The sequence below is a fragment of the Grampus griseus genome (assembly GCF_964374135.1).
Source record: "Grampus griseus genome assembly, chromosome: 13".
Taxonomy (NCBI): domain Eukaryota; kingdom Metazoa; phylum Chordata; class Mammalia; order Artiodactyla; family Delphinidae; genus Grampus; species Grampus griseus.
In genome coordinates, this window is record NC_139007.1 from 68,756,748 (window position 1) to 68,784,412 (window position 27,665).

General features: G+C 36.5%; 1 protein-coding gene across 4 annotated transcripts in view; it reads left to right on the plus strand.

The window, feature by feature from the left end:
- UTRN (utrophin) overlaps positions 1 to 27,665 on the plus strand; it is a gene marked incomplete at its 3' end in the record, with an annotated part of 496,004 nt that overhangs the window by 440,120 nt on the left and 28,219 nt on the right. For all 4 annotated transcript variants that reach the window (XM_082668645.1, XM_082668646.1, XM_082668647.1 and 1 more), the window contains 6 exons: positions 1,556 to 1,713; positions 3,519 to 3,685; positions 4,613 to 4,724; positions 21,083 to 21,219; positions 26,352 to 26,390; positions 26,616 to 26,681. In XM_082668645.1, coding sequence (XP_082524771.1) covers positions 1,556 to 1,713; positions 3,519 to 3,685; positions 4,613 to 4,724; positions 21,083 to 21,219; positions 26,352 to 26,390; positions 26,616 to 26,681 — 679 coding nt within the window. The remainder of the gene's footprint in view (positions 1 to 1,555; positions 1,714 to 3,518; positions 3,686 to 4,612; positions 4,725 to 21,082; positions 21,220 to 26,351; positions 26,391 to 26,615; positions 26,682 to 27,665) is intronic.

Below are 27,665 nucleotides of genomic sequence, written 5' to 3' on the forward strand. Positions count from 1 at the left end.
GTTTCGTGTGTAGTTTTACGTAAATAGTGGCATAGTAGTATAGCTATCTTCCTCAAAAGAGGAAAGCTGGGCATGCTTGATGTTGCTGAATATGTGCGCTTCTCTCTACAGATTATTATTATTCATACGCATCAACTTTGTATTGACTTAGGAGGCCTCTTCTCAGGAACGGGTTTACAATGAGAATCATAATAAGAATCCTGGATAAATACTTTCTGGCTATGATAGTCTTATTTTTGACAAATGAAAAGAAGCAAGTAGAACTCTAACCATCTTAGAGAACAAATGATAATAAAAATTAAATGTATTTTTATTGAATTTGCTTTCCCAATGTATGCTTATAATTAAAGTCATATTTCATTATAATTACTGTGTCAGTATCACTGAGCTTGGTTTAGTCGTTTGAAAGTTGACAGTGTTAGATCTAGCCTTATTTCCTTAAAAAAAGGGAATGATACCTTTTGATCTGATATTCATTTATCAGGTATTGTTTGAAAATGGTTTTTAGGATCCAATAAATATTTACTCCCCATTCTTTTTTTCTTGGAAAACTTCACATGAAAACCATTTAGAATTTGTGTGATTTTGAATTTTTAGAACTTGGAAATTTCTTTCCAAAAAGTATTAGTTTCTATAATGAAGTGAATTGTTTTTACATGAAATTTCTCCCTACTCCAAAAGTAACTTATTTGAATATATTAGCTTTGTTGCTGGAAATATGGTAATAATTTTCATCTTCAAAATACTGCAAGTGATGAAAAGAAGATAAGCCAATTCTAGAAGGAAGAAAAGAGTTTTTATTTTACTGAATCAAAAAACTTTTAAAACATCTTTTTTTTAATGAATAGAAAAGCCTAAGAACTGTGTGAAAGTATGCATGAGTTTTCATTAAGTCCTTTACATTTGAATTAATGTATTTTATTACATGAAATGATGTAAAAAAATAATTTTTATCGCTAATAAGGAACGAGAGACTGATTAGGCCTAAAAAAATAACCCCTAAAATTAAAGACACCTCCTTATACTGTTTAATGTTTCTTATGCAAAATAGATTTGAGTATAGAAATCTTTAAAAGAAATTAAAATATATCTATTCAATGAATATTGAATTTAGGAGTGAATACAAAAAATTGATAAACAAATCTTTTAAAATTTGCTACTTAAGATACATTCATTCCTTTAACAAGTCATAAAGAAAGCTTCTTTTTAGCTGTCTGTCTTTTTCAATCAGAAGGGAAACCTTATAGAGACCACTGAATGAACCCACATGCATACACTGGACCATTTAAAAAGGAAATTTGTATTTATTGGTCTGTTTATATGTATTTACATACTGCAGTAGATCGTTTTAGGAAACATGTAGTTAACCAGTTCCTGATTACAAATATGCAGAATGTTAAGGTTGTCGGAATTCAGGCGACAACTAATGTAATTCACGTCCCCATAAGTTTTTTTTTAAATCTACGTCGTTCATTCCACATAACCAAAGGTATATTTTACTTAAAATTCCAGAATAGGCAGATGGAGGTTAACCTCTTGCCTCTCCTCCTTGTAGATCTCTTTCAGGAAGTGGCTGGGCCCACAGAAATGTGTGACCAGAGACAGCTTGGCCTGTTACTTCATGATGCCATCCAGATCCCTCGGCAACTGGGGGAAGTAGCAGCTTTTGGGGGCAGTAATATTGAACCCAGTGTTCGCAGCTGCTTCCAACAGGTAAACGTTCATGAAGGATCACTGGTGTATAGAATGTGTGGGGAATGGTATTGAGGATATTCTGAGAAATGGAACAGGGGACTTGGGCTGGAACCAGGTGGTGGAAGACGCTGGTACCATCCCAGTAAGTTTATTTTATTTCTTAAGGCACATTTGATTCAAGGAACAGCAGCCACCTCAAGGAGACTTACTGCTCCTCAAGGGTTAAAACCTCAAATCTTTAACATGTGCCATTAGATTGCTATGATTTGGCCCTACTTTTGCCGCAGCCTCATCTTGTACCACTGGTCCCCTTGAGCTTTCCAGCCGTGCTGTTCCTTCATTCCGGCCCTAGTGCCTTTGGACATGTGCCCTCTGTTTAGAATGTTCTTTTTTACCCTCCACCCACAAACTCCCTTGACATTGCTAATCCTTATTCATTCTTTAGATCTTCCCTTAAATCTCACATCCGCTGAAAATCCTTCACTGACTCCTTCAGATGAGGTTATGTGTCCCTACTATATTCACCTGAATCTCCTCTGCCTTCTTATCATGCTCATTAAAATTGATAATAAAAACATACTGAATTATATAATTACTTGTTTAGTGGTTTTTTTCTTTTATATAAACCTAAGCTCCATGAACAAGAGCTGTTTCTTTCTTTTTACTGTTGTATCCCTATGTACAGTGCCTTGGACATCATAGCTACTTAATGGATGTTTGCTAAATAAATGAATAAAAATGCCCTGACCTCCCTGTAGGCAAGATTTTTTTAAAATGTAAGTTAAAGATGTTATTGAAATTGTACTCTTTTCTTTGAGAACATATGTACAAAAGGAGAATGATGTACACAAGTTTTATACTGATCTAAGTTAGTGATATTAAACTGGAAAAGCACGTTAGTCTCTTTTTTGATGCTTACCGTATAGAAAAGCATTTTAGAAATGCTTCTACCGATGTTATAAGTATGCATAAAGTACAAGCCTACAGATATTTTGCCAAGGCTTGTCTAGTGATTTATCATTGCTGAGGAGAAAAATGCTCACACACACCATCTCTTTAAGAAGAATTGATGTTATGGTTTATTACATTTTATAATGGCCCTTTTTCTTGTTTTAGAGATACAAAAAATACCAAGTGAAAATTCTAAATATGATTCTCATATGTTCTGGTTCATAGAATGACCTTGACAACAGCAGGAGAAGGACATTGGTATGAATTTAACTTTGCACAAGTGAAAATTACTTAGTATTAAGATTTAAAGAGAGACCAAGACATTTCATACAATTTATCGTTGATACATTTGGAAATCCTGCAAAGTATATTCATCGTAATGTGCTCCTGCTAGGATGTAACAGGACTGGAGCAGGACAAAGAGATAACAGTTTTTATTGGCATTTATAATGGCCTTCAAGTTTAGGAAGTTATCAGTGAGTCTTTTTTTTTTTTTTTTTAAGTGAGTCTTTACTTTCTGAAATGTTTACTGTTTTAGATGAATGAGTTTTATAGTTTTAAAATATCTATGTGAAGAGTACCTAGAGCTGTGTGGGTTTTGGTTTTGTTTTTTAAATCTAAGTCTATTAAGGTATTGGGATTTTTTTTCTTCTTCGTAATGACAATTTCTTCTTTTTCTCTTTTTAAATTTTAGAATTTTTTTTTTCCTTGAAGACCCTTAAATATTTAGTGATTTAACTGACCTAGAAAGAGTTATATAAACTCTGTTTTTACTTTTATACAGATTTTCAGAAGATTTTGAAGCAACAACACCTGTTGCAATTTAAATGAAGACATTTTCTTCACTTTTAACATTTTTGTTTCTTCACCAGAATAACAACAAGCCAGAGATAAGTGTGAAAGAGTTTGTAGACTGGATGCATCTGGAACCACAGTCCATGGTTTGGCTGCCGGTTCTACATCGAGTGGCAGCAGCTGAGACTGCAAAACATCAGGCCAAATGCAACATCTGTAAAGAATGTCCAATTGTTGGATTCAGGTAGGCTGATTTACTACCAGTGGTGGTAGGAGGCTATTTTCTCTTCTGTTTGTATAGTTTCAGTGTATGCCCATCATTCCTTCCCACTTACACCCATTTGGGGGTTTGCCTCCTGAAGAAATGGGATGCTTTTAGCATATTCAGTCCATCTGAAAGTGGCATTCCCTCAAAAAGCCAATACGTGAAGCTTATTTTATTATTGTTATTTATACTGTTTTGCTCCAGAACCAGAGATCTTTCTGAGTTTCTATTTACATAGGTTACAGAAGTGTTCATGCATAATAATTGCATGACTCATTATACATATATGACCCTGATGGAATTTGGTGATTTTCTAAGACTTTGGGGTCAAACTTGGTAAGCAGGAGTTTAGCATTTAAATACTAACTGAGAAGTAATCAAATGACTTCATGTTTCTTCGGCCAAGTTTGGCGTGAAGTACATTAACCCGACTTTCACACAAGAAGCCTTTGTCAGGGAATTTTGAAACTCATTTTTTATTGATGGTATAAGTGATATTTTAAATTTTGACGTCAAAATTTAAATTTTGATGTCAAGCTAATAAACATAACTTTTTTCTTCTTTCATTTTGCATTCACATTCAAACATTACAGAAAATCTTCTAACATGGATATTTGTCTTCTCATTATGTTGAAACAGATGAAAACATGTTTTAGAGACTTCAACTACAAAAATTTGCTTTTTTTCTCACTTGGAAGATGGTTTCCTTAATTTCCTTTGTGAAATTTAAGATTCTATTTGTTCTAATTTGGAGCTAAAATACTAAATAAGCAAATTCCACATTTGTAGCCAATATAACTTTTATTTTGATGGTGATTTGGATGAATGAAATTCCTTACCACAAGTGAGTGTTTTGGACTATATAATAGGCTTTCAAGCCAATGAATTTTCCTTTCTTCTCTCTAGGTATAGAAGCCTAAAGCATTTTAACTATGATGTCTGTCAGAGTTGCTTTTTTTCGGGTCGAACAGCAAAAGGTCACAAATTACATTACCCAATGGTGGAATATTGTATACCTGTGAGTACTGAGCCAGTGTTTGTTTATTTGGTTTTGCTTTAACATATTGCTTTTGAATTAGCTAGTGTCTAAAAGTATTCAGTTTATTTAGACTTAACTTTATTTGGAAAAAAATCCCTTTCAAGATCACTTAACCATATATTTTTTGTTGCTTTGTTTTCTTTTAAGCAAATACATTATGTTGAATTTGTTAGCACAGAACAACTATACTTTTTTCAGAAAAATTAATTTATTAAATTTTATTTACATCTGTGTTTTAATATTAAACGTAGCATTCTTGGTAGCAAACTCTTGTGGTACGTGGGCCTCTCACTGTCGTGGCCTCTCCCGTTGCGGAGCACAGGCTCCAGACGCGCAGGCTCAGCGGCCGTGGCTCACGGGCCCAGCCGCTCCGCGGCATGTGGGATCTTCCCGGACCGGGGCACGAACCCGCGTCCCCTGCATCGGCAGGCGGACGCTTAACCACTGCGCCACCAGGGAAGCCCCAAATCCCACTTTTTCACAAAAACAGCTTAACTCTTACTTTGTGTGTGAAATCTTCCCAAATTCTTCTAGCTTCCCCTCACCAAAACACATCATTCTGTGGCCTCTAACAGTAGCCCCTACTTTACCAGTTAGTATTTGATTCCGTGTTATCTTGTATTGTTTTCTGTGTTGGTGTTTTTGCCTCCTCAACTATCTTTTTAATTCCTTGGGACAAGGATGACTCATACTTTTCTTACTATGCTTAGTTAATTCTGGTACATAATGTGCTCATATCTGACATTATAAATACTATTTATAGAATATTAAAGCTGGAAAGAATCTAAGAAATTAACTCATCCTTATTTTTTTTTAAAAAGACTAAGTCTTAGAGAAGGTAAGGATTTGTTCAAAGTTAGTGGCTTGGATTTAGCGGTTTAACTCCATTTGGGGAATTTTCTGTATGCTTGCTGGAATATTATATTTGTTGAGTACCTGTTATATACCAGGCATTTTGCTGGGGACTAGAGATACAGAAAACATATAATGAAAGAGAAAAAGAGGTCTTTATGTGGACAGATTCAACAGGACTATATATTTTTTTTGAAGAATAAGTAAGCTTATGGAGCAAGATAATATTTAAATTTTTTTCTTGTTACCTGTGCACTGTATGTTTGAATTCTGGGATTAACATTTATTCTAAAAATAGTTACATTTTATATTAAAGATATTCAAATTTTAAGTTTCTTTTTTATTGGAATAAGAGTTTATGATCATTTAATTTCACAGTGAAAATTACCATAATTGGATCTTTTTTAAGTCTATATTCTCTGTTTTAAATAACCAAATTTAATTCAAATTAGAAGCGTTTTTATATGGTAGGGCATAAAGTAGATAGTTCTTTAAATTAGAGAGGGAGGGTGATGAATTTCACATATGACTTATAAGAGTTCATGCAATTGCTGACAGTGAGAGAGAGCTGGATAGGGTTAAATATGAATGAAAAGGGAATGCTACTGGGGGGAGGCATGAGTCACCAAGAGGTGAGTAAATTGACTGCTCCATTGCCACAAGAGTGCAGCTGAGGTTGGTTGGCAAGGATTTGCAGTCCGTGACTCCATCATTGCTCAATGGCTTTGAAATTAAAAGATGGTAGGTACGATTGAAGGCCACGGGCTTCACGATTCAAAGGTATTAATGGTACTGGGATTTATTTGGGCTATCCTCATGTTGAAGAAACCAAAGGGGGTTGAGGGGCTAGAGATCAAGATGATGGGGGCAAGAATTAGGAGTAAGAGGCAGAAGGTTTGAGTTAGTGAAAGTTTTTTCCAAGTTAAAGATTTGGGATTGAAAGATGTTTTGAGTTATGATGAAGCCTGATGTGTGGGCAGACCCCAGTATGTGATAGAAGTGGGACATAGGAGGTTTTGGAGATGAGATGGTGTTTAGAAGATCATCAGTTTGTCTTTAGAAGTGACAGATGATAGCGGCGTCTGGCCAAGTGCTGTCAAAGGGGAACGGATAGGCATATCGATTTTAGTAGATGTTAAAGCTGAGGCTAAGGGGGAAATAGTGTAAACCTCCTTTATTCTTGGCCTTTGATTTTACAGCCCATGATGGAGAGGATTGTAGGGGAGATAGTGTTATCATGGGAGCAACAGTACTCATCTCGTTCATAACTGCAATATGAAATTGCAGTTATGAACAACATGTAGGGGAATGTGTTCATAAGTAGACACAGAGTCATGCTAACAGCTAACAGGAAAGAAAAGTAATTAGAGGCTGTATGCATCTGCTGAGGGGCAGTGGCCCAATACATGTAGGAAAAGTGGGGAAGTGGGGAAAGTCAATAGAGAGAATACTTACCCATTGGTAAATATAGCTATCAGGAACTGAAGCATTAGCCCAGATAAGAAGATGGTTTGAGAGTCATGTTAGCTCAGGTAGAAGGGATGAGATATTTGTAAAATTTTATTGCTAGAAAGGTCAGCAACGTCAGCTACTCCCAGCATTCAAATTGTTAGGGATGGAATCATTGCAAAATTTTCTGCTTATGAACTGAGTTTGGACAGGACTAGTTTGTTCTGAGAGTTTCGTTGAGATTTTGGTGAGAAGAGAGGAGGACGGGAAAAGCTTATTAAAAGTTAACAACACTTAAAACAGTTTGTATTGCATTTTTGCAGTTTTTAAACAAGTGCATGTTACTTTTTTTTTTTTTTTTTTTTGCGGTATGCGGGCCTCTCACTGCTGTGGCCTCTTCCGTTGTGGCGCACAGGCTCCGGACGCGCAGGCTCAGCGGCCATGGCTCACGGGCCCAGCCGCTCCGCGGCATGTGGGATCCTCCCGGACCGGGGCACGAAGCCGTGCGCCCTGCATCGGCAGGCGGACCCCCAACCACTGCGCCACCAGGGAAGCCCGCATGTTACTTTTAAAGTATCAGGTTCAAGTATCTTCTTGTCAATATTGGTTAATATATAGGGATATAAAACAAAATTTCAACTTCTGGGAAATTAAATGCATAAACATTCACATTATAGGGGTCCCAGAAGGAGAAGAGAGAGAGAAAGGACCCAAGAAAATACTTGAAGAGATTATAGTCGAAAACTTCCTTAACATGGGAAAGGAAATAGCCATCCAAGTCCAGGAAACGCAGAGAGTCCCAGGCAGGATAAATCCAAGGAGAAATACGCCAAGACACATATTAATCAAACTATCAAAAATTAAATACAAAGAAAAAATATTAAAAGCAGTAAGGGAAAAACAACAAATAACATACAAGAGAATCCCCATAAGGTTAACAGCTGATCTTTCAGCAGAAACTCTGCAAGCCAGAAGGGAGTGGCAAGACATATTTAAAATGATGAAACGGAAAAACCTACAACCAAGATTACTCTACCCAGCAAGGATCTCACTGAGATTCAATGGAGAAATTAAAACCTTTAGAGACAAGCAAAAGCTAAGAGGATTCAGCACCACCAAACCAGCTTTACAAATGCTAAAGGAACTTCCCTAGGCAGGAAACACAAGAGAAGGAAAAGACCTACAATAACAAACCCAAAACAATTAAGAAAATGGTAATAGGAACATACATATTGGTAATTACCTTAAATGTAAATGGATTAAATGCTCCATCCAAAAGACACAGGCTTGCTGAATGGATACAAAAACAACACCCATATATATGCTGTCTACAAGAGCCCCACTTCAGACCTAGGGACACATACAGACTGAAAGTGAGGGGATGGAAAAAGATATTCCATGCAAATGGAAATCAAAAGAAAGCTGGAGTAGCAATACTCATATCAGATAAAATAGACTTTAAAATAAAGAATGTTACAAGAGACAAGGAAGGACACTACATAATGATCAAGGGGTCAATTCTAGAAGGAGATATAACGATTATAAACATACGTGCACCCAACATAGGAGCACCTCAATACATAAGGCAACTGCTAACAGCTATAAAAGAGAAAATCGACAGTAACACAATAATAGTGGGAGACTTTAACACCTCAGTTACACCAGTGGACAGATCATCCAGACAGGAAATTAATAAGGAAACACAAACTTTAAATGACACAATACACCAGATAGATTTAATTGATATTTGTAGGGCATTCCATCCTAAAACAGGAGATTACACTTTCTTCTCAAGTGCACATGGAACACTCTCCAGGATAGATCACACCTTGGGTCACAAATCAAGCCTCAGTAAATTTAAGAAAATTGAAATCATATCAAGCATCTTTTCTGACCACAACATGAGATTAGAAATCAATTACAAGGGAAAAAAAGTAAAAAACATAAACACATGGAGGCTAAACAATACGTTACTAAATAACCAAGAGATCACTGAAGAAATCAAAAAGGAAATCAGAAAATACCTACAGACAAATGACAACAGAAACACGATAATCCAAAACCTATGGGATGCAGCAAAAGCAGTTTTAGGAGGGAGGTTTATAGCAATACAATCCTCCCTCAAGAAGCAAGAAAAATCTCAAACAATTTAACCTTACACCTAAAGGAACTAGAGAAAGAAGAATAAACAAAACCCATAGTAGAAGGAAAGAAATCATAAAGATCAGAGCAGAAATAAATGAAACAGAAACAAAGAAAACAATAGCAAAGAGCAATAAAACTAAAATTAAAAATGAAAAAGGAGAAGTTACAGTGGATACCGCAGAAATACAAAGCATCATAAGAGGCTACTACAAGCAACTCTGTGCCAAAAAAATGGACAACCTGGAAGAAATGGACGAATTCTTAGAAAGGTATAACCTTCCAAGACTGAACCAGGAAGAAATAGAAAATATGAACAGACCAATCACAAGTAATGAAATTGAAACTGATTAAATATCTTCCAACAAACAAGAGTCCAGGACCAGATGGCTTCACAGTTGAATTCTATCAAACATTTAGAGAAGAGCTAACACCCATCCTTCTCAAACTCTTCCCAAAAATTGCAGAGGAAGGAACACTCCCAAACTCATTCTACGAGGCTACAATCACCCTGATACAGAACCAAAGATACTACAAAAAGGGAAAATTACAGACCAATATCACTAATGAATATAGGTGCAAAAATCCTCAAGAAAATATTAGCAAACACATTGAAAGGATCATACACCATGATCAAGTGGGATTTATCCCAGGGATGCAAGGATTCTTGAATATATACAAGTCAATCAATGTGATACACCATATTAACAAATTAAAGAATAAAAACCATATGATCATCTCAATAGATGCAGAAAAGTCTTTTGACAAAATTCAACACTGACTTATGATAAAAACTCTCCAGAAAGTGGGCATAGAGGGAACCTACCTCAACATAATAAAGGCCATATATGACAAACCACAGCAAACAACATTCTCAGTGGTGAAAAACTGAAAGCATTTCCTCTAAGATCAGGAATACAACAAGGGTGTCCACTCTCACCACTATTATTCAACATAGTTTTGGAAGTCCTAGCCACAGCAATAAGAGAAGGAAAAGAGATAAAAGGAATACAGATTGGAAAAGAAGAAGTAAAACTCACTGTTTGTGGATGACATGATACTATACATAGATAATCCTAAAGATGCCACCAGAAAACTACTAGAGCTAATCAGTGAATTTGGTAAAGTTGCAGGATACAGAATTAATGCACAGAAATCTCTTGCATTCCTCTACACTAACAACGATAGATCAGAAGGAGAAATTAAGGAAACAATCCCATTCACCACGGCAACAAAAAGAATAAAATACCTAGGAATAAACCTACCTAAGGAGGTAAAAGACCAGAAAACTATAAGACACAGATGAAAGAAATCAAAGACGACACAAACAGATGGGGGGATATACCATGCTCTTGGATTGGAACAATCAATATTGTGAAAATGGCTATACTACCGAAAGCAATCTACAGATTCAGTGCAATCCCTATCAAATTACCAAAGGCATTTTTTACAGAACTAGAACAAAAAATCTTAAAATTTGTATGGAGACACAAAAGACCCCGAATACCCAAAACAATCTTGAGGGAAAAAAATGGAGCTGGAGGAGTCAAACTCCCTGACTTCAGACTATACTACAAAGCTACAATAATCAAGACAATATGGTACTGGTACAAACACAGAAATATAGATCAATGGAACAGGATAGAAAGCCCAGAGATAAACCCACACACCTATGGTCAACTAATCTATGACAAAGGAGGAGAGGATATATGGAGAAAAGACAGTCTCTTCAATAAGTGGTGCTGGGAAAACTGGGCAGCTACATGTAAAAGAATGAAATTAGAACACTCCCTACACCATACACAAAAGTAAACTCAAAATGTATTAAAGACCTAAATGTAAGGCCAGACACTATAAAACTCTTAGAGGAAAACATAGGAAGAACACTCTGTGACATAAATCACAGCAAGATCTTTTCTGAGCCACCTCCTAGAGTAATGGAAATAAAAACAAAAATAAACAAATGAGACCTAATGAAACTTAAAAGCTTTTGCACAACAGAGGAAACTATAAACAAGATGAAAATACAACCCTCAGAATGGGAGAAAATATTTGCAAAGGAATCAATGGACAAAGGATTAATCTCCAAAATATATAAACAACTCATGCAGCTTAATATTTTAAAAACAAACAACCCAATCAAAAAATGGGCAGAAGACCTAAACAGACATTTCTGCAAAGAAGACTTACAGATGGCCAAGAGGCACCTGAAAAGCTGCTCAACATCACTAATCATTAGAGAAATCAAAACTACAATGAGGTATCACCTCACACAGGCTAGAATGGGCATCATCAGAAAATCTACAAACAACAAATCCTGGAGAGGGTGTGGAGAAAAGGGAACCCTCTTGCACTGTTGGTGGGAATGTAAATTGATACAGCCACTATGGAGAACAGTATGGAGGTTCCTTAAAAAACTAAAAATAGAATTACCGCATGACCCAGCAATCCCACTATTGGGTGTATACCCTGAGAAAACCATAATTCAAAGACACATGTACCCCAATGTTCATTGCAGCACTATTTACAATAGCCAGGTCATGGAAGCAACCTAAATGCCCATCGAGAGACAAATGGATAAAGAAGATGTGGGTTGTATATATATATATATATATATATATATACACATACATACACACATACATACATACATATACCCAATGGAATATTACTCAGCCATGAAAAGGAACGAAATTAGGTCGTTTGCAGAGATGTGGATGGACCTAGAGACTGTCACACAGAGTGAAGTAAGCCAGAAAGAGAAAAACAAATGTCGTACATTAAAGCATGTATGTGGAATTTAGAAAAATGGTACAGATGAACCGGTTTGTAACGCAGAGAGAGAGACACAGTTGTAGAGAACAAACATATGGACACCAATGGGGGAAAGCCGGGGCGGGGGGTGGTAGGATGAATTGGGAGATTGGGATTGGTATATATCCACTAATATGTATAAAGTAGATAACGAATAAGAACCTGCTGTATAAAAAAAGAAATAAAATAGAAAAACCCCAAGATTTAATACTTTCAGTATTTTTAGAAAATGTAGAAAATCATTTTTCTACTGGAAAAATAGAAAAAGTTTTCTTTTTAAAGTTAAAAGTGAAATAACTTCTTTACAACTGTATATGGTTGGCAAGAAACAAACAAAAACAAAAAGAAAATACTAGAAATAGTTGTTTTGTCCACCCCTCTCCACTCCTGCCAACATCAATGTATTAATAAGACTATAAACATCAAATATAGAAAATGCTGATTCATTCTTTGGAAAGCTCTCCATTGAGTTAGTGTAGTTTGTTTCTGGCAGTCCTACTTCTTCAGATGAGACTTGAGATGTTTGCCAGTATGCTGAAAGCGCAACCTCATTGCTCTTTCTCTGATCTCAGCATCCTAAGGTGGGTTTTCGGTTCTTGCCCACTTACATTATTTTCCCAGTAAGTTGAGTGCATTTACATTGTTGTTAGCTTTTTTTAAAATCTTTTTATTTTATTTTATTATTTTTGGCTGTATTGGGTCTTCGATGCTGCACGGGGTCTTTTTCCTCTGGTTGCGGCGAGTGGGGGCTACTCTTCATTGCGGTGCGCAGCCTTCTCATTGCGGTGGCTTCTCTTGTTGTGGAGCATGGGCTCTGGGCACGCGGGCTTTAGTAGTTGTGGCACACAGGCTCAGTAGTCGTGGCTCACGGGCTCTAGAGTGCAGGCTCAGTAGTTGTGGTGCACGGGCCTAGTTGCTCTGTGGCATGCGGGATCTTCCCAGACCAGGGCTCGAACCCGTGTCCCCGGCATTGGCAGGTGGATTCTTAACCACTGTGCCACCAGGGAAACCCTGTTGTTAGCTTTTAAGGTGACATTTGAGCAAAATCCATTTTACTTTGGATGACTCACTACTTATTCTTGACCCTTTGATGATTCTGTTAATGCTAATTTTTTAGTTTCATATTTTTCCATTAGAACTGGTAAGACTCTGAGCTTATCTTACTAATTTCATCCTACCTATAGAATTCAGTGTGTCTGAATTTCAACTTGTTGAAATCTAGGAAACTTAAAGCAAAACTGAGAGGTTGTTTTGCAATTTTTAAAAAACTATTGGAACGTCTTTAAGATAAGCCCTGTGATAATGAAATGTTCTTTTAGAAGTATGCATCTATCATTTGGGACTATTGACTTCTATATGTAAGATGTAATTCCTGCTAATGAGGGTATTGTTCAACAGTGATTTTTGTATTTGTGCATGATACAAATAATAATTATTCTGCTCATGTGCCAAAGACTGTGTTGTTTCTTATGTAATCTTGGTTTTCCTCCTTGTTCTTCCTTGTTTTCCTCTGTCTATAATTTATGCATATTTGTAGTTAAGTTAAAACTCTAATGTTGGGAGTATGTGTTAAGGAATTAGGTAATAGTGCCATCCCAAGTCATGAATTGACCAAAGAAATTTTGAGGAGATTTAAAATGAATATGGTTTTGTTTTTTTATTTGTAGTCCTCTAACTCTAAATTTTGCTCTATATGAAGTCTGTATTTGTTCCCAATCAAGGAGTAAAACAGAGGAAAATTTAAAATACCCCCAGCTTTGGTTGGCAAAATAGAACTCAAGAGTGAAAAATCATCTCATACCAGCTTACACAGGATTTTTTGGGATTTGGGTAGAGAGTCACATGGACAGACTTACGCCAGGCTACATTTTATAATTCAGCAACACTTTTTAAATGATTGATTTGTACTAAGTTGGTGGGGAGCCAGTCAAGAACTAACTACTTAGCATTATCCAGATAAGTTTTCTTTATTATCTCACTGCTTCTTAATAGCAGCATAACAGAGGAAAGTATATTTTAAAGTATTCACATACCCACTTGTCTGTGTAGGTTCAGTTTTTAAATGTTTTTCACAGTGAGTCACCTTCATTAGATTTCCAAAAATGACAATTTGAAGGACAGTCCTCATTTGGATGTGAGAGTTCTTATGTGCTTGTTAAAAATGAGTCCAGAAGGATTTGGGGGAGATGGTGGTAGCAGTGGCTTCAGAGTTTTCAATCTCTTTTGCCTTTGCCATTTTCTTCCCATTTGTAAAGTAGTTACATAAAAAGAGAGAGAGATCTAGACAGCAAAAGCAAACCTCTGGATAATATTTACAACAAAACTAGGTAATGGGATATCCCCCAAATAAATCTAGATGGTAACAAACCACCACCAGTCACAAAATTTGCTACATATTGTTGGGGAGGAAAAAATTTACCTCTACCCGTCTAGGTTCTTCTGACTGGTCTAATAATTAAATTGACGTGAGACAGACTAACAAGAGAAAAATCAAAGTTTAATTTTGTGCATATGAGAGACTCAAAGAAGTGACTAAAGCAGGCAGTTTTGTACCTTTTAGGCAAAAAAACCCAATAACTTTGTGAAGAACTGACAAGACAAAGAAACTTAGGCTTGGCTACCAATTACAGAGGAATCCCACAGGTTTGGGGCCTGTGGTTCCCACAGGTTTCTCAGCCTTGAATTCCCTATTTCTAGCCATAAGGATGTTTCTCTGTGTCGTGGCGCAGGGAGGGTACCTTTTACGTGGGAGATTATTTCCTGCTTTCAGGGGGACAAAGCGTAGGGTCAGACTGTTCTTGCCCTGGCTGTTTCTCAATTAATTTAAACTAATCAATACGCCCCCTTTGGCATATTTTGGGGTAACAGAACATAGGAAAGAGTTAGAAATAAAAGAAAAATAATTTCAGAAATTAAGACTAATTAATTTTAGTCTTAATAAACAGAGCAGATAAATACCATAAAAGAAATAGAAGGTGAATAAGAGGCAAACCTTAAAACTTAAAAAGAAGTGAAGAAAGCAATATAAGGGATTCAAGAGAAAATGACAAATACTGAAGACAGGCCAAAAAAAAAAGGACTGGAAGTATGGATAATATGAGTCCCTGAAGAAGAAACCCAAGATAAGGTAGAACAAATACTAAAAATAAAAATTAAAGGGATTTCCCTGGCGGTCCAGTGGCTAAGACTCCATGCTTCCACTGCAGGGGGCGTGGGTTTGATCTCTGATTGGGGAACTAAGATCCTGCATGCCTCATGGGGGGGCCAAAGATAAAAAATAAAACAATAAAATAAAATTTAAAAAGAAGGAAAACTAATCAATTCTACTTCCAAAAAAATCTTTTTGAAGAAAATCTTTCCTCCCTCAAAAAAAAAAAAAACCCAGAAGAACAAGAAAAAGTGAATCTGTATACTGAAAGAGTATATTATGCCTGAGAACACTAACTCAGAATGATCAGCACTATGACATATTCTGGTAAAATTAATGGACTTTAAAATTTAAAAAAATCCTTTGGTCATTTAAACAAAAGGAAAAAATGACTTAAAAAGGAAAGAAAATTAAATAACCATCAGACTTTTCAACTGCAATACTTTATACCAAAAGAAAATGGAGGAACATACTTAAGAAACTCAAGGGAAAAATATATGAGCTAAGGATTTCATGTCCAGAAAAACCAACTTTCTAGTAACTAGCAAAGGACACAGGAAATGCATCATCAACATGTAAGAGCTCAGGTAATATTGGTCCTATGAGCACTTCTTGGGGAATTTGTTAGAGACCAAAGTAACTAGAGACATAACATCCAACGGACTGATGTTGGAGATGTTGGAGGACTGACTGACGGAGAGCATAACATCCTACGGACTGATGTTGGAGATGTTGGAGGACTGACTGACGGAGAGCATTAACTATATTGTTACCAGTAGAACTTAAACTAAATGGGACAGCAAGGAAGAGGCTCCTACTGGCCAAAGATGGGACAGTTTGAGCTTCAATAATGATAATATAGTTGACCCTTGAACGCAACAACCTCCTGGAGAGTGGAAAATCCACGTAACCTTTACAGTGGGCCCTCCACATCCACGGTTTGTGTAGTGCTATAGTACATATTTAGTGAAAACAATCTGTGTATGAGTGGACCCGCGTCATTCAAACCCGTGTTGTTCAAGGGTCAACAGTAATTGCAATAGATCAAAACTCATCAAATATGTTAATGTATGAATTCATAATGATATTTTAAAATAATTTAAAATTGGTCTTCTTTGGAAGATGGTAGGAAACCAATTCATTACAGGGAAAATTGGTCAATAAAAGTGAAAAATCAAACATGTAATCCTGCCTTTCCTGAATCAACTTTACTATTGAGTGACTAAATGGATGAGGGGGATGTCCTTAAAAATTTTTTTCAACTAAAAATGAATGGTAGAATTAGAATATCACCATTTTAAAGCCCTCATTGGATGGATATAGGCATTTAGCATGAAAGCTACTAGGATTATGTAAGAGAGATGACCACACATCATGTGTCTCCTATAATCCTACCAAACACCACTGATAATCTTGCCAGAAGAGCAAACGTGAGTCTCACTGAGTCTCATGCATTCTCTGGATCCAGCTGCCAATTTGCAGGATATCCAAAGGAACATGCTAAACTGCACCAAAAATATGCAACCAGCAAAATTCTACTCTTGAAAACTTCACAGGTTGAATTGCCTGAGTTTCCAACAGAAAAATTGTAATGAAATGGCAAGTATGAAGAAGAAATCTGGTAGACTAAAAGTGACTTAAAATATATCAGATTTTTAAAAATGAGCTAGACTAAACTATACTATCTAGAGACAAACATTGGAGTGATGAAACTATTTTTAAAACACAAGGAAGTTATTGTAAAAATGAGGATGCTGGTTTTAGAGAGGTGGGAAGCAGTTATGACTGCAATGAGGCTTCTCAAATGTCCAACAAAGTTCAATTTCCTGGGCTTCCCTGGTGGTACAGTGGTTGGGAGTCTGCCTGCCGATGCAGGGGACATGGGTTCGTGCCCCGGTCTGGGAAGATCCCACATGCCGCAGAGTGGCTGGACCCATGAGCCATGGCCGCTGAGCCTGCGTGTCCGGAGCCTGTGCTCCGCAACGGGAGAGGCCACAGCAGTGAGAGGCCCGCGTACCACAAAAAAAAAAGTTCAATTTCCTGACTGGATGGTATTCACCATATAATTTATTTTATTAAACCAGGTGCCTGTTGTATATAGTTTTATATATCTGTTTTATTTTGCAATAAAAAGGATTAAAAAATAAAACAGTCCAATTACAACCATTTGAAGAGTGGTTATCTCTGGGTGACAGAAGAGCTGGCAATTTTAATTTTTCTCCTCTTTCTCTTCCATGTGTATTTTTTTTTCTAATTGTACTTGCACTGAACATTTCTTATATATGCAATTTGAAAGTTATAAAATGACATTTCAATATAAATTTTGTAAAACTCAGCCACAGGGTATCTTAGTAGTACTTTATTTAAAATAAAGGCAAAATTCAGACTATAATAATAGTTTAGTCAATGGCTATGGCTTCTTTTTCTTACAAAACTTAAGACTGTTCCATTTTTCATGGAGAGGTATATAGCTCTGGTATGGTGAAAAGACCCAGGTTTGCAAGAGCAGCTCTTGCCTTACTGACCTTGTCAATCTGAATCCCTGAAAGCCTTAGTGTCAGTTTCCTTTTGGGTCAAAATAGTGATGGTACTCTCACTGCCCTTGATAGTAAAAAAAAAAAAGATTGAAGGAAAGCTATTTATAAGGTGAGACTTCTGTGCTAATATATTACCCTCGTTACATCTAATGAGATCTACAAAGTCTTTTGTTCTTTTTATTTCTTTTCTTACAGCAATAAGTGAAAACCTAGTCTTTTGAGAAATGCATGGATAACTTAACATGCTGGATAATTTTTGTAGTAATGAATGATCCTTTCGATTTCATCTTCATATCATAATATCAATAGTTGTTTGCTTTAAAAAGAACAAGAATAACTCTGTCTCCATACTAGCATGGAGACAGAGTTGAGTTTGATGATATTCATTATGCTAGGTGGGTGGTCCTCTGTTTAGCTTTTTACCAAACTGTTGCTCTAGCACCTTCAAACAGAGAAATATTAGGTACTGTTATTAGATAGGAAATTAGATCAAATATGTACAAATATATTTAAGCCTTTTATTTTGGCCACGCCACACGGCATGCAGGATCTTAGTTCCCTGACCAGGGATTGAACCTGCACCTCCAACATTGGAGGTGCAGTGTCCTCACCGCTGGACTGCCAGGGAATACCCTATTTTAACCTTTTTTGGTGAGAAAATAGGCATAATTCACTTTCTTGGCTCTATCCCAGCTAAAGAATCACATTCCTGTGGGATGAATTACTTTTCACTTTTCCTTTTAATATTGCATAAAGTTTATGGCATTAGTGAATTTCGTGCCCTTAGATTACAACTGCTGGTGGTAGTTTTTTTTCCTCATTAGCACTGTATATGAGAATGCACTCATTTTTTCTAAATATCAAATTTGAGCATTATCTGAAACCCCTGCTATAACTTTTTGGGAGGCAGGTAGGTGTTTTTTGTTTGTTTTTTGTTGGTCGGTTGGTTTTGCTTTGTTCTTCCATGTCCTGAATGTATTTAGCTAAAGAATGTGTGATGCAGAATTGGACTTGTACTTTTAATGATGTGTCATTTTTTTCCCAAGCAAGAGTTCACATTGAAACCAAAATAGAGATAAGCTAGAAGAACATTATACTAAGTAAAAGAAGCCAGTCACAAAAGACCACGTGTTATTTGATTCCATTTATAAGAAATGTCCAGAATGGACAAATCCACAGAAACAGAAAGTAGATTAGTGGTTGCCAGAGGCTGAGGGGAGGAGATGGGGGTGGGGAGAGGGGTGGGAATGATTGCTAATCGGTACAGGCTTTCTTTCTTTTTGAGGTGATGATGATGTTCTAGAATTAGATTCTGGTGATGGTTGCACAATGCCATGAATATACTAAAGGCCACTGTATTGTACGCTGTCCTGGCTGAGGCAGACTGGGGAAGTGGCCCGGTGCCTTGCCCACCTGGCCTTTTCTCCCACCCACCCCACTCAGGGCTGCCTGAGTTAAAGACCTGGATATGGCTTGAAAATCACTGGCCAGAGCAATAAAAACCTTCTTATTGCCAGATGGAAATGGACCAAGTAAAAGCTGGAGGCCGTTACTTCTTTATCTCCTTGTATATTAACAGTGTGTTAAGGACAGACATAGAAATAAATTGGGTCATAAATGCTTATTATTGCATGGGGCCTTCTTTTTGTATTTCTATCATGGAAAGCTTCTTCCTTTTTTTGTCTCTTTACCAAAACATTCAGGATAAACATATGTATAAACTTAATGATCTGTGGTTGTGATACCCATTGCTAAAAGCCCAAATGTCCTTTATAGTAGTGATATATCCTTTTGGCTTTATTCTCTGTAGCAGGCATTGTGTCTCTAAATATTGCCTTCTTTACTCCCAACTGTGTTCTGCTTCTTTCTCCTGTTCTGCCTGGTTAGATTTTAATACCCCCAAACCATCCTCTTATAGCAACCCTTTTTCCTCTACAGAGTGCCTTGGATTTTTTTTTTCCCCCATTAATAGCTCATTTTCTACACTTTATATTTGGGAGGGTCTGTATCTATATAACTGCAGGCATTATATAGTTTTTTCTTTGTTATTCAGGAAAAGATTTGACATTGTGGGTCTGATAGCAAGGCCTACTGATAATGTGGGCTTTGCTTGCTATACATATCCTTTTAAATAAAGCAAAGATTGATGTATAAATAGCTTGGGCTGATTTATGTTTTCTCTCTGCTCTGCAAGCTTAGAGAATCAAAAGTTTCCTTAACTGTTTACTAGAAGAAGACATATTTAGGTGGAATGGGAGCAAATAGAAAGTAACAAAACCACATAAGCGTTGACTCAATTCAGTTGTTTTAAAAAATAATTACATTTTGTTAAACTTCTGTTTGCGAAACAAGTATGCATGAGTCTTGGGCATGCTTGTCATGAGGGAAAAGACAGACTGGGGAGGGTGCAAGGCCTGGAGGGAAGCAGGTGGCAGGTAAGTCAATATATTTAGTACTCAGTTTGTTATCATAGAAAAGTCCTCTGGTTTCGCTTTGTAAAGAGGTTGGCGTGAGGTCTGTCTAGCTGTAGAAGGGATAGCCGGCTAGGAGTCAGATGACCAAGGTTTCAGTTCAGTTCTGCACACATCCATATTTTAAATACACTTTCAGAAGGACTAAAGTTGATGTCTGTTTAACATATTCCAAAAAAAACTAGAATTGGTGATACAGAGTAGAAAACTGGGGCTCAGAGAACAGTTCATTGAGTGGATGAGGGCTTGGGAGTTGGGGTAGATTTCAGCCCACCTCACCCTAAATGATTAATAACTAGTCATCTTGAAATGCTTCTTTAAAAAGTCACATTTTATATGGCCATTAGTAATTTAGTCCATGTCGAATAATTATATATTTGTATGGTTGGAAAAGAACAAGAATCTGACTATTTCTTGCAATACAGAGAACCAGTGTGGCCCTGCACTTTCTCTCTTGTGTATTTCTCTTTTCTAGATTACAATGTATATTGACTTGTACAGGCTGTATATATAGCTCAGCCTGATTTATTCACCTTAGTTAAAACCATATAATATCCAGAATACTTCATCATCACCAAATGTTTAGTAACATATTGCAGCTTTTTTAGTGAAAGGAATCAACCAGTAAGATTGCCAAAACTAATTTTACTTTTAGGCCCGATTTTTAACATATTGGGGAAATTATCTACTTATGGTTTATGCTCAACAGAAAATTTAAAATTGTAAACTAATTGCTGGATATATTTAATGATGAGTCCTGAGTGCCATGTGTTATGCCCTTGTGCGCTATTCCAAACATACATAAAGCTACTGAAACTGTGGTCATGTAATTGCATCAGTTTACATCTACTCTAATTTGATTGTAGATAGTTGTCTCCTTCCTTCCATTTTAATGAGAAAAGTGTGATTTTTTCAACCTCATAGACAACATCTGGGGAAGATGTACGGGACTTCACAAAGGTGCTGAAGAATAAGTTCAGATCGAAGAAATACTTTGCCAAACATCCTCGGCTTGGCTACCTGCCTGTCCAGACAGTTCTTGAAGGTGACAACTTAGAGACGTAAGTTTAATTTTACTAGTAAAACTTGTATTTGTATATGCTCTTATATCTGCTACTTTTATGTTAGTGACAAAAGAGGAATCTGATACCCAAAAAGAATTTGTGTTTTGGTAAAATGTTTCATTTTAAAAGAGGTAAAATAAACTTGGAATCAGTCTTCACAACATGAATTTTGACTGTTTGCTTTTGATGATACAGCAAAACTTCCAGGTTTAATTTTGCCTGTGTTCCTAAACATGAAATAGACAAAATTTCTTAAAAGTGTATAATTTGAGTTTACAAACATAAATGAAACAAAGCTTCAAGTAACAAAATTACGTTGGGATTATAAAGCAGAGAATAGCAATTTATAGCCTGAAATGAAAAGAAAAAGAAATTTTAAAGTGAGCCAGAAGAAATGCAAGAGCAAATTTTAAATTACTAAACAATTATACATCAAGATCAAAATAAATATGATTTTAAATCTTTGAATCACTTTTTAAAAATATCAGCATAAATATGCCTGCCAAGGCAATTTTCTTGTGCTTGAATCTTGAGGGGAATTAACTTTTATTGCTAATCATAGCAGAGTGCCTAGTCGTAAAGAATAGTGAAGTTCTAGTTACAGAAATATGCCCTCTCAAATAACTACAGAAGAGAAGCTCCGAAGTGTGAAGTATGGAGTTTCCTACATTATATAGTAGAGAAAATTGTAATAAGAAGTATAAAAATGTGTTGACATTTAACCTTCAAAACTCATAATTCATTTTATTGTGTATATGAGAGATAATCAGAGAATAGTAATCGTCCAGTGTATTATGACAGTCCATGTCTCAAAGATGTCAAAATAGAGGGATAGACTATTTAGTCCAATTTTTTTTCCATATAAAACCCTATAGACCAGGGGCTTTGCTACATTTATGTGCAGTTTTTTTTTTTTAGTTTGTTGAACTGCTAAGAAGTAGAAGAAAGACCACAACCAAAGCATAGTAGGTATTTTTATCCCTCTATAGGTAACATTATGGGTGTGCAGCAGAAAGAAATACAAAGCAGCTGTGTATGTAGATAAAAATACCACATACTCATTTAAAGCATACCAAGAAATTCAAACTTTTTGATAACCTTGCTTGATTTCAGATTCTGTACAATTAGGATATATGCCGCCCAGTCATTTTTTCCACAGTACATTTTAGAAGAAATTTTATTGAAACAATTTCAATTTAAAGGACACTACTCAAATACTTAAAATCCGGGGCTTCCCTGGTGGCGCAGTGGTTGAGACTCCGCCTGCCGATGCAGGGGACGCGGGTTCGTGCCTTGGTCTGGGAAGATCCCACGTACCGCGGAGCGGCTGGGCCCGTGAGCCATGGCCGCTGAGCCTGCGCGTCCGGAGCCTGTGCTCCGCAACGGGAGAGGCCACAGCAGTGAGAGGCCCGCGTACAGCAAAAAAAAAAAAAAAAAAAAAAAAAAAAAAAAACTTAAAATCCATAAGGAAAGGTATATTTTTGGTCCTCTGTTTTGTGGGTAGATTTTTTTCTTTTTTTTTCAGAAGTGTATGATAATACATTCTTATTTTTTTAGTATCCAATATATAGCTTAACTATGCTGAACACCTTCTAATAAAGACAAAATTTTACTTATCTTGGTATCAGATCTAAATAACCTTTGGAGTAGTTGCCTGAAGCATAGAATTATCACACAGTGCTTTTATTTATAGGATACTTTGATAGGTTTGAAATAGTGATGTGCCTTTCACTCTTTGGATAAACCATTTGGGACCATTTATGTCCCAGATATCTGCATCCTTCATATGAATCATACAGATAGATAGATCTTTTAAACTCCTTTTAAGCAATTTTGATAATTTGCCTTTCACTGTCAAAGTAATCACTGACATCAATCATTCTATTCTGGGTGACTCAGTGAAAGTAAAAAAGAACAGAAAAGTGTGCCAAATAATTTTGTCCTATGATTTTTGGCTGTAACTCTGAAGATGCTTCATTTTAGCTAACATAAATTTACCAGCATTGTCAGTGAGAGGAAAACAAGAGAAAGAAAAGGAGGAGTGTAAGATTAAGTCAGATGTCACAAGATCGTTTTTGAAAAAGATTTATGAGCTACTGGATACATTGGGCAGGTTTTCTTCTTTTTTCACTCCTAGGATGCCTTCTTGGAGTCAGTATAGTTCATTTTTCTACTGAGCCCTTTCCAGTACAGGGCCACTTAATCTTCTGGTGTAACAATTTACATGAGTGGGTAGTAAAAAATTTGATTTCATTTATTCTCCTATTTGTGGGAAGAGAACATTGGAGAAAAACCAGCAAAGTGGTAAATGTGTTGAAGTTATATATGAAGCTGATTAGAATTTTCTTTTGCTGCTTTCTCTTTCATCTCTGCAAAATGTAAGGTCTTATCCCCTATCCAGTAATTATACATGCGTGCGTGGAGGGGATTTATGGGAAAATTAGTAAAAGAAGGTAAACAAATCCATGATTAGGCTTATTCGATTAATTTTATAACTATGCAAGATTTTTTTTTCAAAAAATAAATCAAAATAAATGAGTAGAGCTTGATGAAAGAGTTACCGTTGAAAATAAACCTGAGAAACAGGCTCAAAGAGTGACAAAGAAATTTGAGAATTGAGTGAGATTTACTGGCCAAAAAGGTTTCCCTGAAGATTAAAAGGAGTAAAATAGACACCTCTCCCTGGTATTGGTTAAGGTGGAGTAGATGAGTTTCATGTTTTTTTAAGTTCTTACTGTAGCAAGAACCAATTCATAGTAAGTAGAATTATGGTTGTGGGGGCATTGCACTGGCAGGAAGTGACAGCTAACCTGGAGAACTGAAAGAGTAATAGGGCCAAACGCTCAGTGTTTGGTGCCTGGGGAGGAGAGGGAGAGTTTCAAGCCAAGGCAAACATTTTCAAAAGCCTGAAGACAAGATTGTTTCAGAAACTGGGATGGGAAGTAATGAAAATGGAGAGAAAAGCAAGAACCAGATAATGAAGGACCTTGTAGGCCATGCCACGGTGTTTGTAGGTTACTTGAGAGCCGTGGGGAGCCATTGAAGATTTGTATGTTAGAGCACACTGGGACTGCACTTACTCTGCCTGGGGAGAAATGGACTTCAGAAGGCAAAAATGTTGGAAGCATGAGGAACAGTCTGCTGAGAATTTAAGGCACCAAAGGAGTCACGAAGTTCTTCAAAGAAAGTCTGATTTATATTTCATATAACATTAGTAGAGTCAGATTCCTTCCATATTAGTGTGTGATTAACCAAACTCTGTTCAAACACTACTCTCGAAAGCAGGGATAGGCCGCATTATGAAGTCTTGGCTAACACATAGATTGGTCTTATTTTTAACCCCCTTTAATCATAGATTCTAACAATGCAGGGAGAATATTGCCCAGTTTTCCTCTTCTAGAATTAAATGAAAAAGCTTATCACTTAACATTTTTTTCTGCAAATCAAGGTACTTTGAAGTCAATAAAGCCTAAACTTTTGGGTTTTTGTAATCTTTATTTATTTTCTTAGAAATTTTCACAATATATAAAAAACTTTCTCTTGAGAAACTTCAATTCAGCTTTCTGCCTCTGCCATTCTTATCTTAGTTCAGTGAATCACTATTGTGCTAACTGAATTAACCTTACAGGAACCAGTCAAGCAGTTTCACAAAGCTTTTCTGAGTTCAATTAAGATCAAAAAGTACATATGTTTCTTACATTTAAAGCTCACAGCGAATGTTGTAGTACACTTGAATTTTAGAAATGGTCTCTCAAGCAGTGCCTATTTTTTAGAAAGTGTATAGCAAATCATTTACCTGACACTTACCATACATATTTCAGAGTTAATGAAAAGTGATGTAAAAAGACTATTGAATAATACTGTTTTGTTTCATTGTTGTTGTATCTATTTTATACATGGGTAATTAAGTCTATTTACAGTATAGATGTTCTGACAAACACTGAATAAATGCCTGTTTTTGAAAGTAGGTCCAAAGAGTCTCAGTTTTCCATCCCAATAAGATGACCTTCCATCTTCTTTTAACCTTTGCTATGCAGACATCAACTTTTGCTTCCCAGTAGGAGATAATGAGATCATAACTTTTTCTTGAGTATGTATCTGTAATAGAAATAGGAGAATCAAGTAGATCTAGAATAATTTAAACTTTCCTTCCTCTTTGTTTCAATCAGCATTAGCTTTTGCAGGAGATTTTACTTAATTAGAAAACTAATTTTCTTTAGAATTTTAAATTTCCACATTCATCAGTATTCCCTCCTCTTCCTTCCCCTCCAGTAAAAAGGTTAGGGTTTGAACTAGCTTTTAATTAGGATCATTTGTTTTCAAAGGATACATGGAGACTTCGGGATTTCTAGGCAGTGCTGGGAGGTTGGAGTGTACCCCCGGGGCTAGGAGGGATACTGAATGATCAAGTTCCAAGTCTCAAGCCCTGATTCAAGCAATGTTCCTTTTGTCAGTTTCTTAGATAGAACTTCTGGATAAAATTTTGTTTGAAGACAGTGAGTGTATCATGATCTAGAAAAGTTGCTTTCAGTTGTATGGATAATTGAGACTTTTGGCCGGGTGTAGAGGAAAGCGTCGCATCTTTTTTCAGTGAATCTGTGAGGTTGAGATACTTTGTGTACACCTGGATTTGGATTTTTACGTTTAAAATTGAGCAAAGATTCAGAACATTCTCATCTTATCGCAACTCTGCCATCAATATACAATGTAGTCTTTGGTATTTAACTTTACCATTCTGATCAAGTTTCTTCTCCAGGAAAAACAAAAATATGATTGCATCTCCCTTCGGTATGTTATGGAACGTTATTGTTGACATAACTTTGAGGTATTTTAGAGCGTTCTGTTTCTTTTTTCAGTCAGATTACTTAAAGATGTGTTTGCTGTCTATAACAAATATCCTGTAATATCTGTGAAAAGGCCCCTGCAGGCACTTGAATACACAGTATCTTTTCTAGAATAAACAGTCATTTCTGTTAGTTTTGATTTTGTCACAGTGGACCTCAGGGCAACCAAACATGGGAGTGGAAGACAATTGAGAATGTCCCCCACCCCTACGCCCACTGCTTTTGTCTTAAATTGCTCTAAAGTGTTTGTTCTATGACTTTTGTCTCCCTCTGCCCTCTTTGCAGTCCTATCACACTCATCAGTATGTGGCCAGAGCACTATGAGTGAGTATTCACAGCTCCATATGCACAAGACTGATGTTCTGATCAGCTTTCTCAGCATGGGGTGATTACTAAGCTCTTGTTCTAAAATAATACTTCTGCCCCCTGGGTAACAATCCTAGTGGTTTGTTTGCATGTCAAATTCATCACTTAACTAAGCTAACATTCCTAAAGTAACATCTGTCAACATTTGTGTGTAAAACTGTTTATTTGCTTTCTCTCTTATAGCCCTTCACAGTCTCCTCAGCTGTTTCATGATGATACCCATTCAAGAATAGAACAGTATGCTACACGGTAAGAAACTCTGATAGGAGCCCTCCACTGCACTGCCACCCAGAATGTATCTCTTTCTGTATTAATCTTATATCATTAACGTGCCTTGATTTAAGGGAGGTAGTTTGGCAGAAGTCGTGATTCCATTATATTTGAAAGCTGGGCTTTCATCTCTCCATGTTGTAATTTGCACTTTACCAAACACCTGCTATACATTCTGTGGACTAAATCTCCATGGGATGTGATTACTGAGCTCATGAGAATCCAAACACCATACAAGCAGGGTTTAGATAATGTAACCCAGTTTTCAGTGAATGAAAGTAGGGATTGAAAGTGTTCTCAGGAGAGGGTGCACATATGAATTAAAATATGTAATTAAATGTATGCTAAAGCTTTATTATAGGGGTTTATTTTAGAGTCCCCAAACAATATAGAGTATAGGCTGGTCTTGATGGTATGTACAAACTTTCAGGAAAGAAATATACACTAAGCATCGGCAGTGCTAGTTACTCCCTATGCCTTAAAAGGTTAGTTCAAGCACCATAAAATAGTAACATTTGAACTGAGTCTAGGCCAAGTAGAAATTTAGGTAGAAAGTCAGGCTTGGACCATTGGAAAGACATACTCAAAAGCATTGAGCTAAGAAAGAACATGGTTTATTTAAAGGATTGCAGGTAGAGAAAGGGGAAAGGATGAGAAGGAATGAAGGAACAGAAGCCGAAGTCCAATAATGGGGGGCCCACCTGCTAAGGAGTAGGATTCTGTCCTTTGGTAAAGGGGAGTCATGGAGAGTCTTTAAACACGAGAGGAACATAATCAGATTTGTGTGAGAATGAAGACTGACCTAAGGGTCTCGGAGGTCAATTCTGAGACTAGGTCTATTAGGAGACTAAGTAACATGGTATAAAATAAAGGTCTCCAGGCCTTAAGGCAGTGGTGATAGAAATATAGCTCAACATTAGATGTTTTAATTTCAAAGTCTTGCTGGGGGATTTGGGCCGTTCT